Source organism: Alligator mississippiensis, chromosome 2 (assembly GCF_030867095.1).
Source record: "Alligator mississippiensis isolate rAllMis1 chromosome 2, rAllMis1, whole genome shotgun sequence".
Classification (NCBI taxonomy): Eukaryota; Metazoa; Chordata; order Crocodylia; family Alligatoridae; genus Alligator; species Alligator mississippiensis.
This window is the reverse complement of record NC_081825.1, coordinates 237,874,926-237,888,560: the sequence shown is the minus strand read 5'-3', so window position 1 is coordinate 237,888,560 and position 13,635 is coordinate 237,874,926. Positions and strand designations below refer to the sequence as shown.

Below are 13,635 nucleotides of genomic sequence, written 5' to 3'. Positions count from 1 at the left end.
TTTGATTGACAAATGCTTTAACTGAAGATGGGAGAAACACTACCATTAAATTGAACAAGCAAGAGTCAATGAAGAAAAAAAAAATCTTCATTTCAATCATGTGGCCTCAAAGTGAAGCAAGTTTGCACATTAAGCAAATGTACATTTTCTATATTTCCCTATTCATTTTGGTTTGGTTTGGTTTGGGGTTTTTTGTTTTTTTTGGGGGGAGGGGGAGGGGGGCAGTTCCATTTATTTGTTGCTTTTAGAAATGGAGGACTTAAAAGTTAACAAAAACGATAAACTAACTCATTTCTGAGTGAGACATCAGCTTCCCAGTATGACAGTTCAAATGTGGAGTCAGCACATTCAGTTCAGAGTAAATGCCGCACATGTGAACAGCAGAGATTCCCAAATACTTTGTTGTTTCAATTAGACTGTAGAGCAAAGTAAAGCAATTCCATCTCACATGGCAGCAGCATCTCACATTCATTTTATTTCTTCACATTTATAAGTTGCCTACATCTTGAGAACTAGATGCATCACAGACTTCCTCCAACACAAACACTTTAGTAAAATCATCTTATAAATCTCTTAAAAACATACTACCTCAAAAAAATCTAGGCAACTTTAAAAAACAGCCTACATTCCAACCTCCTTCAAACACCTTCCCTTCATCTTCCATAAGAAGTTCTGCGAAAGTAGATGAGTTCTCACAAAACCTGGACAAAAATCAAAGGGTCTTGTGGACCAGGTTGTAGTGGCAGGAGGGAAGCAATTTTCAGAGTCAAGGATTCTTTACCGAAAATTCCCAGCACCTTCCCCAACTACGCTAGAGGACTGTTAAGTGGAACTGCTCTAGAAACACCTAGGAAAGCACTCTCTGTTTGCTGACAAGGTTCCTTGGGTGAATTTGATATCTTTTATTAGACCCACTCAAATGGTTGGAGAATAGTTATTAAGCAAGCTTTCAGGTTCAAAACCCCTTTGTCAGGCTAAGGAAGTTTCAGCAGTTGGCGTGTGCTCTTCCTGGATGGAATGAAAAGTAAAGAAGCCAGGGGCTGGGCTGGGGAGTCAGTTGCCAGCATATTATAATGTATCAAAAATCCAATGTCTATGTTTAGTCCATGATCTCTAGTATCCAGCAGGTTGATGAAATGGAGCTCATAGGCTCGTCTCTGGGAAGTGCTGTGTAAGTTTCCCTTGAGGATCAGGACTGAGAGATTGGAGAGAGAGTGGCCCTCCTGTGAGAAATGTGCCCCCACCGGTAATTGGGTGTTTCTGTCTTTGATGGATTTCCGGTGTGCGTTCATTCTGGTGCGCAGTTGTTGTTTGGTCTCTCCTACATATTTTCCTTCAGGGCATTTGGTGCATTGGATGAGGTATATTACATTTCTGGAGGTGCAGCTGTAAGATCCTGGGATGCTGATGGCTCTTTTGTGGGGTGTAGTAATTGTGGGGGTGTGTGGGCAGGCTTTGCATTTCTTGTCCTGGCACGGTCTGGATCCTTTTGGTGTGTTCTGGGCTTGAGGAAGTTTGCTTCTGGTGATGAGGTTGGCGAGGTTCGGTGCTTGTTTGAAGGCTAGGACGGGTGGCTCTGGGAAGATCTTTTTAAGAATAGGGTCTCTTTCTAATATGGGTTGCAATTTTTTGAGGATTTTCCGTACAGGTTCAAGGGAGGGGTGATAGGTCATAACCAGCGGTGTGCGATTTGTGGGGGGTTTTCTTCTGTACTGCAGCAGTTCTTCACGTGGTACCCAGGTGGCTCTTTCAAATGTGCGATCTACCTCTCTGGAGGAGTGTCCTTGCTGGGTGAAAGCCTTTTTAAGATTGGTGAGGTGGCGATCCCAGGTGTTCTCTTCGGTGCAAATGCAGTGGTATCTGAGGGCTTGGCTGTATATCACAGCTTTTTTGGTGTGTTTCGGGTGATTGCTGGTTCTGTGCAGATATGTATGTTGGTCTGTGGGTTTCTTGTATACTGTGGTCTGTATTTTACCCTTCTGGATACTGATCATTGTGTCTAAAAAGGAGATGGTGGTGCTGGAGTATTCTAAAGAAAGTCGGATGGAGGGATGGTGACTGTTGAATTTCTGGTTGAACTCAATCAGAGATTGCAGGTTCTCAGTCCAAATGATGAAGATGTCATCAATGTATCTTAAGTATAGCAAGGGTTTGATGGTGCAGTTCTTAAGGAAGTCTTCTTCCAGGTGGCTCATAAAAAGGTTGGCATACTGTGGGGCCATTTTAGTGCCCATAGCTGTTCCCATCACCCACCCAACCTGTTTAAAGGTTTCATAGTCCAAACACTGAACACTTTAAAACATTACATGAAGCAGATATTAAAAAGAAATAAATAAAAACCTTTTAGGCTTAGATGCTTGAATTAGGCTGTAGAATAATAAGCCCACTTTATCTAGGCCTCAAAATATAGGACTCTGTTAGCAAACCAAATTCTTCCTCCATACCTTGCCATAGTGTTTGATTTGGATTCTATCAACATCTCACACCTGACATCCAAATGTCAACTCTTACATGAGTCACTGAAAAGAACAAATGTTTCTAGAACACCATTATACCTGTGGTTGTGGCAAACACCAAGAGAAAAATTGCATTCTCCCTAAAACACACATAGGTAAGTGAATCTGAACATGCATTTGGTAAAAAAGAACTATTACTGTTATCTCTTTGGGCTTTGCAAACTCTGTAAAGGCACAGAAGAGTAGGAGAGGGAGAGAAAGAGAAAGGTTTCCACCATATCTGTAGTAAGTTTTCAGTGCTATGCGTGCCTCTCCCATTCGAGGAGGTAGCTTGCAGCAGCCACAGCCTCAGTGTTGCTGTTTGAACCATATGCCTTTGGTGCATCACAGTCCACTTGTATCCCACACCAAGAAGATTCTTAGGTCCTGATGCCCTTCTTTAACTTCCTCCTGTGCAGAGCCAAATGGAGGGCTTTGAAGAGTGTGTCCTTGTTATTCAGAACATTGTAGCAGTTCACTCCTACCAGCCTATCAAAATCATATGGCTCAAAGGTAAAGTTTAGTGTACGATAGGGAGAATCTTTATTCTCAATGACAAAGTCACCAAAGGATCTCTCATCTTCTGACTCCCGTTCTATTCCTGTAGCAAGAGAAAAAAATGAATTCTGAAGGTTTTCCTCAAACCTTTTAATGGGATACAGCAGAGAAAGTCACAGAATAACTAAACATGTATTGAATCTGGGTCATTCTTCCGGCTAGTTTTGTCTCTCCTTGGCAGACAATGTCAAATTACTAAACTGTTACTGAAAGTAGTAAGGCAGACAAGATTCTTTGGGTAGATGTAATATCTTTTATTAGAACAATTAAATAGTTGGGAAAATTGTACTTTGCAAGCTTTCAGGCACAAACATCCTACTTCAGGCATAGAGAGAGAGTCAGCTGGTGAACTGTGTGCACTCCAAGGTAGAATAGGAGCCAATATGTAAAATGCAGGTCTTTAAAAATGCAAATGCATGGCAGTGAGGATCGGAAGGATGGGAGACAATAGGTGAGAGACAGGTGGGAGGGGGGGAATGGTGCACTAATGATACAGGAATATAGGCGGTAAATTGCAGACAGGTCACCTGGAGTTCAGTTATAATGTGCCATAAATCCAATCTCTATATTTAGTCCATGATTTTCTGCATCCAGTAGATTTATTAAGTGAAGTTTGTAGGCTTATCTACAAAAGATATTTTGTAAATTCCCTTTGAGGATTAGAACTGAGAGATCAGAGAGACAGTGGTTTTCTTGTGATAAATGTGCACCCACAGGTAATTGGGTATTTTTGTCCTTGACAGATTTCCAGTGTGCATTCATTCTGGTGTGCAGTTGTTGTTTGCTTTCTCCTACATATTTTCCATCAGGGCATTTGATCCACTGAGTGAGATGTATTATATTTCTGGAGGTGCAGGTGTAAGATCCAGGAATGGTGATGGTTCTGTTGTGGGGTGTAGTTATTCCGGGAGCCGTGGAGATGTGTTGGCAGGTTTTATACTTCTTGTCCTGGCATGGTCTGGATCCACTTGGTGTGCTTTGGGCCATAAGAAGTTTGCTTCTGGTGATGAGGTTGGTGAGGGTCAGTGATTGTTTGAAGGCTAGAATGGGTGGTTCTGGAAAGACCTCTTTAAGAACTGGGTCTTCTTCTAATATGGGTCAGAATTGTTTGATGATTTTCTATTTAGGTTCCAGGGAAGGATGTCAAGTCATAACTAATGGTGTGCAATTCATGAGGATTTTCTTTTTGTACTGCAGCAATTCTTCATTTGACAACCAGGTGGCTGTTTCAAAAATATCATCTCTCTCTCTGGAGGGTGTCATTGTTGGGTGAAAGCCCTGTTGAGATTTGTGAGGCGATGACCACAGGTATTCTCCTCAATGGAAATTTGATGGTATAGAAGAGCTTGGCTGTAAATTACAGCTTTTTTGGTGTGTTTAGGGTGATTGCTGGTTCTGTCTCACATCTATTGTCTCCCATCCCTCTGATCCTCATTGCCATGCATTTGCATTTTCACAGACCTGCATTTTACAGATTGGCTCCTATTCTACCCAGGAGAGCACACAATTCACCAGCAGACTCTCTCTATGCCTGAAGAAGGATTTTTGTGCCTGAAAGCTTGCAAAGAACAATTTTTCCAACTATTTAATTATTCTAATAAAAGATATCACATCTACCCAAAGAACCGTGTCTACCTATGTCCTTAGATGGACATAGCCAACACAGCTACAACCAACAACCCTAAAGCATAACTGAAGTAGTAACACATTTGCTTTTTAAAATCATAGTAATTAAAGTGTTTAACATCCCAGCAGTAAATCCAAGAGACCCTATTGAAGCTAGTGTGTAAGAGACATGTTAGTAATTATGCGTCAGAAGGAAAAAAAAAAAAGAGAACTTATAACCTAGTGGGCAGGGGTCCTTAGATATGTTTAAAAGAAAGCCCCATATTTTCTATGCTCTCTAAACTTGATTTTAAAATGGATCTTAGAGGGCTAAGTAGACAAGAAGTATTTGTATTCTCAAGTGAAATAATGGCTCATAAACCCTAAATTACAAGGTTTGGGGCAAAAGCTAAGATATTATTTCAGTCCTCCTAATGCAAATACAAGTACCATTATGCCACCAAATGAAAAATTTTAAACCATAAAGATTAGGTTACTGCTAACCATCATACAAGGCAAAAATATTCCATGGGGCAGCCACTAGTTCACAGATAAACAATTAAGTATCTAGCTAGATTCTTCCACCCCTTAACCAGCTTTTGAGACAGATAACAAAGTTGTTACTGTTCTGGCTGTAAGAAAATAGCAGTTTATTAAGTTAAAGGAAACTAACAATGGTAAAGAGTCGAGCTTTTACAGTTAGGAATGTCCAGGCAGTCCCAACACTCTGTCTAGCTAAGCATACCTGAATGCTGTAAAGAATCTGCACACACTTTCCCTTACCTGGTGCTTTGTATTTCTGGAACGTGTCATTCACCAATGGAAAGTGAAGCACTATAGGAGCCTTTGGGTCCTCATCATCCATAAACATATAACACTCCTTTGGCTTCTTTTCGTCTTCCTTGCTCAAGATGATTTTTGGAAAGGGGATTTCCCGTTCTTCACAGTATTTCTGAGTCAAATTTAAGACCTATGATCAGAAAACAAATCTTAAGAGTTATTTCAGCTACGTCTAACCATAATGCATAGAGGGAGGGCATTAGTGAAAAATTTCAGCCCCCTAGTCAGCAATGCTATCAAGTGCTAAAGAGCAAGGGTGTGGGGGGAGGGCTGGAAAGGAACATGCACAAGGAACAGGGAAGAAGACTGAGTGGCAGAGCAGGACAGTGCAGAATATGAAGAGTTGCTGCTGGTATCACCTCTAAAGCGGGCAGCCACAATTAGGGCTGGTGCCCCACTGATCCGGCCCTAGTTACACTACTGTTTCTGATACAAAACAATAGCAAAAGCATTAAAAACCAATCTATTCAGTGAGTTGTGTGCTCACTGCAATAGGACTTGACTCCTAAATGCTATGGAAACAAGTTTACATAGAAAAAATAGCTACTCCAGCATCAAAGTGACACAGCTGGAGTAGACATAAAACACACACTGGAATAACTTTTTCTGGAGTAAATATACATCTTGCCTCCTCAGAAGTAACTATATTTGAGAACAGCATTTTCTCTGGCATAAGTGCTACGTGTCACGTGTTATCTCCAGAGGAAATTGACAACAGCCCAGAATAAATGCATTGTATGCCTGCACCCTGTTTACTGCCTGCCTATCTGACTTTTGGGTCAGTTTCCCTAGATTATTTCTATCCCAAACATCTTTCATTCCCAGAATCTGTCTAAACAGATAAAATGATTAAAATGAGGAATGAATGATGTGGGAAAAGATTAATTTAGTTTCCTCAAGGAAACAGAACAAACAAAAGCCAAAATACAGCATAACATTTGAGACAGAGAAATATGCAAATGAGCAATACAGTATTTATATTGTATTATAAATTTTATACAATTTATACAATACTTATATGGTGAAATTCTAGCCCTTATTCCAGGCCTCTGAGGAATTTTAAGCTGTGTCTGCCTATACACATGCCTATACACATGCTTGGGGGTGGAGGAAGTGTTTTAATGAGAGCAGTTCCCAGAGAGCCACTCTAATTAAAATGCCTCACCGTTGCATGTATTATGCTCCCAAGGGCTTAAAAATGGCTGCAGAATGCTTTACCTAAACCTCATTCAACGAGGTTTAGATAAAGTGCTCCAGTGGCCATTTTTAAACACACGGGAATTGACACATATGACGATAAGGCCACGCTGGAGCTTTCTATTTAGAACACGAACCAGCACATGTACAAGCAGCCATTGGCTCTGACACAAAGGGGGGGAAATCTAAACAATAAGCTAATATCTAAACACTGCATCACCTTTAAAACTCTCTCAAAGGCACACTTCAATTTCATTTTCATTTAATTCAAACAAAGGAAATTCCCAGCTGGTGCCTGGGGTATACATCTGTTTTTCTAGAAGTATTATAAATGAACTACACACTTGAAAATTACAGAAATGTTGTATATCCACATTCACAGTTAAACTTGAAAGGAGACTTTCAGAAGACACTCTGATTTCTTTCCTCAATAAAACCAAATGATACAATGTTTCTGTAATTAATATGCAAATGTAACATTGGAATGTTAGAAATATATCATCTGACACATTTGTAGAAAAATGGGATACTGTTTTATTACCTGTTTCTAGCAATAAAATAAGTAGTTTGTTATGAAATGATGGAACAACTGTTATTACTGAATCTCATGGATCTCCACTTCTATAAACATATAGTGGACAGCCGCTGAGAAATGTCTTACTAGAACCAATATTTACATTGATGAGATAGTTGGAAATAAACAGATTATATCTAGCATACTTTGCTAAAAATTCAAATCAACTTTTTAAGCTTACATATGCTGAATTTGGCTATGTTAAAAAACGTTTTAAAACACACACTTGCCTGATCCACAAACAGCATGTGGAGAATAATAAACAACTATCCCCGTTGCTTGCTCACCTAATAACGCATTTTGCTGAAGAATTAGAGTTGCACAATTACATACTACATATACTGCCAAAAGAGTCTTCCATTAGATGAAGTAATAGCAGTTTATGCTTTTTTCAAGCAGAAAGAGTGGAATTCAAATCACCAATGTCACTGTGAAGTTCCAAATGTGGAGTTATGCTGTAGTATGAATTTCACAGTGAAGTGTGTGATGTGACAGTTGAAGATCTAAGTGACCATAAACTTGCTAAAATATGTATTTTCTCCATAAAAGAGCATATGTCAAAACATCTATGACTGCTTCACGTAACCATTACTAATATACGGTCCCATGCTTTTCCCTTTGTCTAACTGGGCTCAGATCTCACCTCAAATGGAGCTTCCCAAGAATAGTTGAATGAGACAATAACATCTACATCACGCTCTGACTGGAGCACCAATGGGAAGGGAGAGTTTATAGAAAAGCCACCATCTACCAAATACAGGCTGTCTTCCATGGGAGTCAGCTGGTTGGGGAAGGCGTCCAGATGAGTGCCTGAAAGGTCCCCAAGAAGTTACATTAGTTATCAAAACACTTCTAGTTACCCTTCACCTAAACAAGCAAATGAAGCAGCCACTGAAACTTTTAGAAAAATTATTTAATACACATGCTATAGTCCCACATCAAAATCAGGTCTGCCTTCTGGATATTGAGGAAGCAAAGCAGAAAGCAGATGTCTACCACCTGCTACTTCGTATCAGACAATTTTTCAGACTAACTGAGTCAGATCTTCTATTGCAGTATAAATAGGCAGCACTCCATTGATTTCAGTGAAGCTGAACCAAACTTATACTAGGAGGAAATTCTCCCCATGTGGTGAAGTAACACATGATTTTAAAATACTAACTGAATATTCAAAACACAGCCCAATTTCTTTCATGAATAGCTACCTTTCCAGGCCACAAACTTCTTGATGTTGACATAATCCCTGTGAAGATACAGCCCTTGCATGAAGTTGAAGGTTTCACCACTGGTGAAACGGGACTTGAAGAAATCCTGAAAAATTTGTAGCAAGGGTCCCCCTGGTATAACTAGACGAGTCTTTAACCGTGTTGGGTCCCGAAAATGGGATCTTCGGCAGTCATCTAGGAAGAACACAGAAATTATCAGAATATATTTCAAAGCATACTTATCCAAATCCAACATTAAGCAGCAAATCTATTCACCTACAAAAGTTTAATCTATTGATGGAAGTCTTTTCCCACTCCCCCATCTCTGGCCCCCACCCAAAGCATCTGGGCACAATAGAATGAAGTCCAATCTACTTAATTACATATTCAAGCTTCATAATATGCATATCTCATTTAGGTTGACCTGCATGAGTCATGCAATAATTTCTAACTCATTTCAGTGAAACCTTTGCCAACTTGTGATCTTACGGATTCTGTTGCACAAGGGGACAATGGTCACCATGAAACATTCAGAATTCACTATGATGTTCTTATACCTGCAGTGGGAAGTAGCGTGGTGAAATCGACAAACACAGAGAAAGAAAGTCTACCTATGGGACTTATATGGCCCCTATCATCAGGGTAAATGAACAACTGACAATTGTTAATGAAGTTATTCTCTTAGCACCCTCTGAGAAATTTTACATGTTGAGGAACTAAGGCACAGGGAGACAAAATGATTCAAGAGTTGTACACAATATCAACAGCTTAGTAGGGGAATGAAGTTAGGTCTTCCAAATAGCACTGGAGCATTCTTCTTGTCCTTTCAGTTGAGGCATTGGACTGGGATTCAGATCTGGTTCCGTTCCCAGATCTACAAACTTTCTGTGTGACCTTAGACAGGTCACCTAACCTCTCTGCACTTCTGAACCTCAGGTCCCCATCTGTAAAACTAAAACCTTGAGTAATATGTTCCTACCTCAAAGAGGCATTGCCAAAGATTATAGTCACAGTGTCACCTTTAAGAACAAATATTAAACGAGAGAGAGAATGCAGGTATTGAATAATCATTGTAAACCATAAGGAAAAAAAGGAAAAGGTGGCGGCCCAATGAGACATGGCAAAGCATAGGAGAGAGAGAAATGAAGAAGTATGGAAGAGCGTGTCAATTTTAGAAAGAAGAGAGGCTGACAAAGGAGCAGAGACACTTCCTTGTAGGTTCTATATGCTACACAGCATGAAGGACAATAAGCAGTGCATGTCCTTCCGAGAGATGCTCCATGATAGGAGACAGTGGGACTCGGGTGGTTTTAATTTTCCAGCTCCACCACCCCTACTCTTCCCTTGAAAACGATAAAGGACTTCTTCAATTTTGATATATGAATGTCATGTGATTTTGCTGAAAAATCAAGACCTCTGGAAGCAGCTACTAAACAGGTATTTGGACTTTCTTACCTATGACTTTGATGACATCTTTTAGAGGCTCTAGAAAGCTAAGGCCCATGCCAACTACTTTCAGACAAATATCATCTAGGCTTGCAGCAAAGGCACTTCCCCACATTCCTGCAGAGAGAAGGAGGGGTGAGGGCAAGAGAGACAAGGAAGCATTGATACCACAAATAAGCTTCCCAGACCCAGTGCATTTGCTGGAAAGGCCTAATGGGCTGCTGATCACTGCCTCCAGACAGGTCTCATGCAGGACAGCTCCTCCAGGCCCTCACAGCATGTGCACTACACAGCAACCTTCAAAAACATCTTTCTATAATAAACACACAAGTAGCTAAGGTTAGCAATAGCCCCTGATCTAAAACCATAAATTGCGGTTTTACGATTTTCATGGAAACTAGAAAAAACAACGGTTTCCACAATCACCATGAAAAATGGTGTTTTCTGCGATTGTATGTGGAGTCACACACAAAAAAAAAAGCTTACTGAAATACAAAGAAAGTGCAGCAATCCCTCTAACCCTAGAGCATGATGTTTGAGAGAGAGCTACTAAGAGGCTGAGCTAGAGACAGACTCAGTGAAGGTGCCAGTTGGGAAAGTGAAAGGGCTTCAGTGCCATCTTTTAAGAAGCCAGATGCAATGCTGCAGTCTGAAGATGACTGACTGGCCTCAGTCAATCAGCAGCAAGAGGCGGAGCCTCTGGGGCTCCTTAGCCAATGTGGGGGGAGGGGGGCTTGCCACAAAAAGACCATGAAATCAGCTCCACACAGCACGAGCAGACCATAAAAATTCCTTCGTCTCGCTGCAGTTTAGGTAGACCCCTACTCATAGAGTCACCACAGCTCATAGAAGCGTCCCTCTGACATCTGACCGGACTCTGACTATGTGGCATACTGCAATGTAACAAATGGGGAAAACATACCCTACACTACCATGGACACATTGCTGCAACATCTCCCATGCTCTAAGATAGGGGGAAGCAACCTTTTTTAGTAGCCATGGCACAAATTAGGCCTGCACCCTCCCCAAGTGCCATTCTTATCCCCTTCTCTTGCCAATCCACAGTTCTGCTTTGTTCCCTACCACATCTGCCACTGTGCTGCCTTCCTCCTCACCAAGCTGCTACACGCTACACACAGGGGCTGCCCATACCACAGGTTGGCCACCTCTGCTCTGAGATAAGATCCAAGAGACTGTACTACTGTTAAAATAGCTTAACCCTACTGGTTAACCTTGACTGCATCATGTGAAGAAGAATATTGTATTTTAAATAAGCTACAGCTGTTGAGAAGCACTGTTCCTCATATGTTCTTCATCTGGGGACTAGCAAATGTGTGAAACCTAGCAAAAACCTAATTTCTATATTTTCAATCCTGGCAGCCATTTACAGAAATTCATTCTCAGGAGAAAAACCATTTCTTATCTTTCAATTCAAGATCCCATCCCTCAGCACCCAACTGTCCTCAAACTTCTTGGTTTAAGCCCTGACACTCATCTGCATCCAACAGAGACCACAGTGCAGCCCAGAGGAATAAGCTTCCCCAGGGATCTTAGGCAACTGATTCCATTGGTCTCTTCTTTACACACAGAGGAATGGGGTTAGCCAATAATAGGTCACTTCTCTCTGCCAAGGATAGTACTCTTTTGAGCAGAGATCGTGCCTGAAAAGCAGAAAGTCAGGCAGAGAAATAATGCCACTCCAGTGTTGCCGTATATTTTTTAAACAGATAGCAGCTGCCAGCTGGTATACAACTACTGATTTGCACTAGCCCCAGCACTCCTAACCCTCACCACCACAATCACCAGTGAGCAAAGGATACCTTTAAATAACAGGGAGTAAAACAGTTAACATCAGGTTTCAAAATTAACTAATTGACATGAACAGTATAGACGGGGTATGTTATTATTTCATGATGTCTGCTTGCAGACCAAGGAAGTCTGGATTGTACTTGGTAACATATAGATGGACTTTTTTGCAATCATTGGAGAAGTTTGGCATATTTAACCTTTCAAATTTTCCAGCCATGGACAAAATAAGATAGGGGCTTATGTTCCTGAGTTTCTAATCTTCCGCTCCAAACCACTAATTTCAGATCATACCCTGTAGATAGCAAATCCTGGGCTCTGGACGTTTCTGGATTAGCTGGCCCATGAAGAACTCACTGTCAAAGTCTTCTGTGTGGACAAAGGCCCCGTACTTCCGGAATCCAACCTCATATGGAGTGAACTCACACCATTCTAAAAGCAAGGACAGCAAATCAATGGCAACCTCAGGAATGCAATCAAGTCATCTTTACCTCTGCACATATAAATGACTGAAGAAGAACATCCCTCTGTTTCTTCCAGCAGTGCTCACAGAAAATTTTTTCCCCTTCTTTCAGTGAATCACACATGCAGTGGAACTGGCAAAGCTGTTCTGCACAGGAACGTCACAGATTTCAGATGCTTCCATGAAGGATCCATGAGAAAGGTAGCCCCTGTCAATGAAGCTAGGAGCTAGGATTTCTTAGTGTCTATCACGCTGGTGGCAGTAGAAGCAGTATGACTGTCTAAATCAACATTTTTCAACCTTTTTAGATTTAAGGCACCTCTCCAAAAGTGCTAGTTCTTAGTTTCCACTCATTTTTTAACTATAGGAAAAGAACAGGGCAATTCTGCTGTTGCAAAGAACTGAAGATGACTTCAACAGGTCAGAATGCTTTAAAGTTATTGATGCCTACTTTCCTCTGGGTTTATCTTGTGAATTGTGTTTGCATACCTAACATTGCTAACATTGCAATGCACCCTTGAAAAGACATGAAGGTACCCGAGAATGCCATGGCACCCTAGTTGAGAATCACTGGTTTAAATGCTTAATAATGAACATGTAGTGAAGCACCTGAATAAGAATGCTCAGTAATTAGATGGTTTGATAAATACTTTGCAGTACTGAAGTTTTCATATATTTATTGATTGAATCATTAAGGTGTGAAACAGCTTGTGACTATTTTAAAACAGCAGCACAGAGTGTTATTGAAGCATGTCAGTACTGAGCAGAGTGCCACATCATTACTCATACCTTCAATCCATAATTAATTATTTATATTTCCAACATCTAAACTTTCTGAAATTTGTTTGAGCCATTTACTCAAGCCTAATATCTATTTTATCATGAAAAATGGATTAATTAAGGATGCTATAAATGTCCTTGGCTCCTGTTTAATACTAATCATCAGAAGATGTCATTTTACAGATAAGGAGACTGAAGCACAGAGAGTGCCCCAGGTCACCCAGCATTCCAGTGACAGAGCTGGAAAAAGAGCCCAGTCTAGCAATCTATGCAGAGGCCACATCACCTGCCAACTCAGACTAGTAGGTTTGCAAGAACAATCTAGTTAAGATAGTTCTAAACAATGCCATGAGTATTGCTAAAGATCAGTGGCACAGCAACACAGCTGGGCACTAGCAACTTCCAGTTGCCACTGGTGTTGCTGTGGCAACTGCAAGGCTGCCAGCAGCATTTGTTTTTTCACCCCCACACCTTCAGCTCAATGCCCAGGACAGTTGCCCCACTGGGGTTACACCACTGTTGAGGAGAGAAATATTGTTCTCTTTCCAGGTTCTCAGTTCCACTAAATCCTGCCAATTCTTCCTATATAACATTTTGAGAATATCGTCTTTTTATGTGTCCTTACCTAAAACTCTGGTCTCGTTATCTTGTGTATCTCAACTTCTT

General features: G+C 40.8%; 1 protein-coding gene across 1 annotated transcript in view; it reads right to left on the bottom strand.

The window, feature by feature from the left end:
• Window positions 1-453: 453 nt before the first annotated feature.
• The window catches only part of LOC106736657 (cytosolic phospholipase A2 zeta-like), a 46,447-nt gene continuing 33,265 nt past the window's right edge, over window positions 454-13,635 (bottom strand). The window contains exons 15-20 of the mRNA XM_006263379.4: window positions 12,021-12,158; window positions 9,930-10,037; window positions 8,475-8,669; window positions 7,913-8,079; window positions 5,442-5,628; window positions 454-3,096 (exon numbers count right to left, since the gene is read on the bottom strand). Of these exons, the coding sequence (XP_006263441.3) occupies window positions 2,876-3,096; window positions 5,442-5,628; window positions 7,913-8,079; window positions 8,475-8,669; window positions 9,930-10,037; window positions 12,021-12,158 (1,016 nt within the window). The 3' untranslated portion in view covers window positions 454-2,875. The remainder of the gene's footprint in view (window positions 3,097-5,441; window positions 5,629-7,912; window positions 8,080-8,474; window positions 8,670-9,929; window positions 10,038-12,020; window positions 12,159-13,635) is intronic.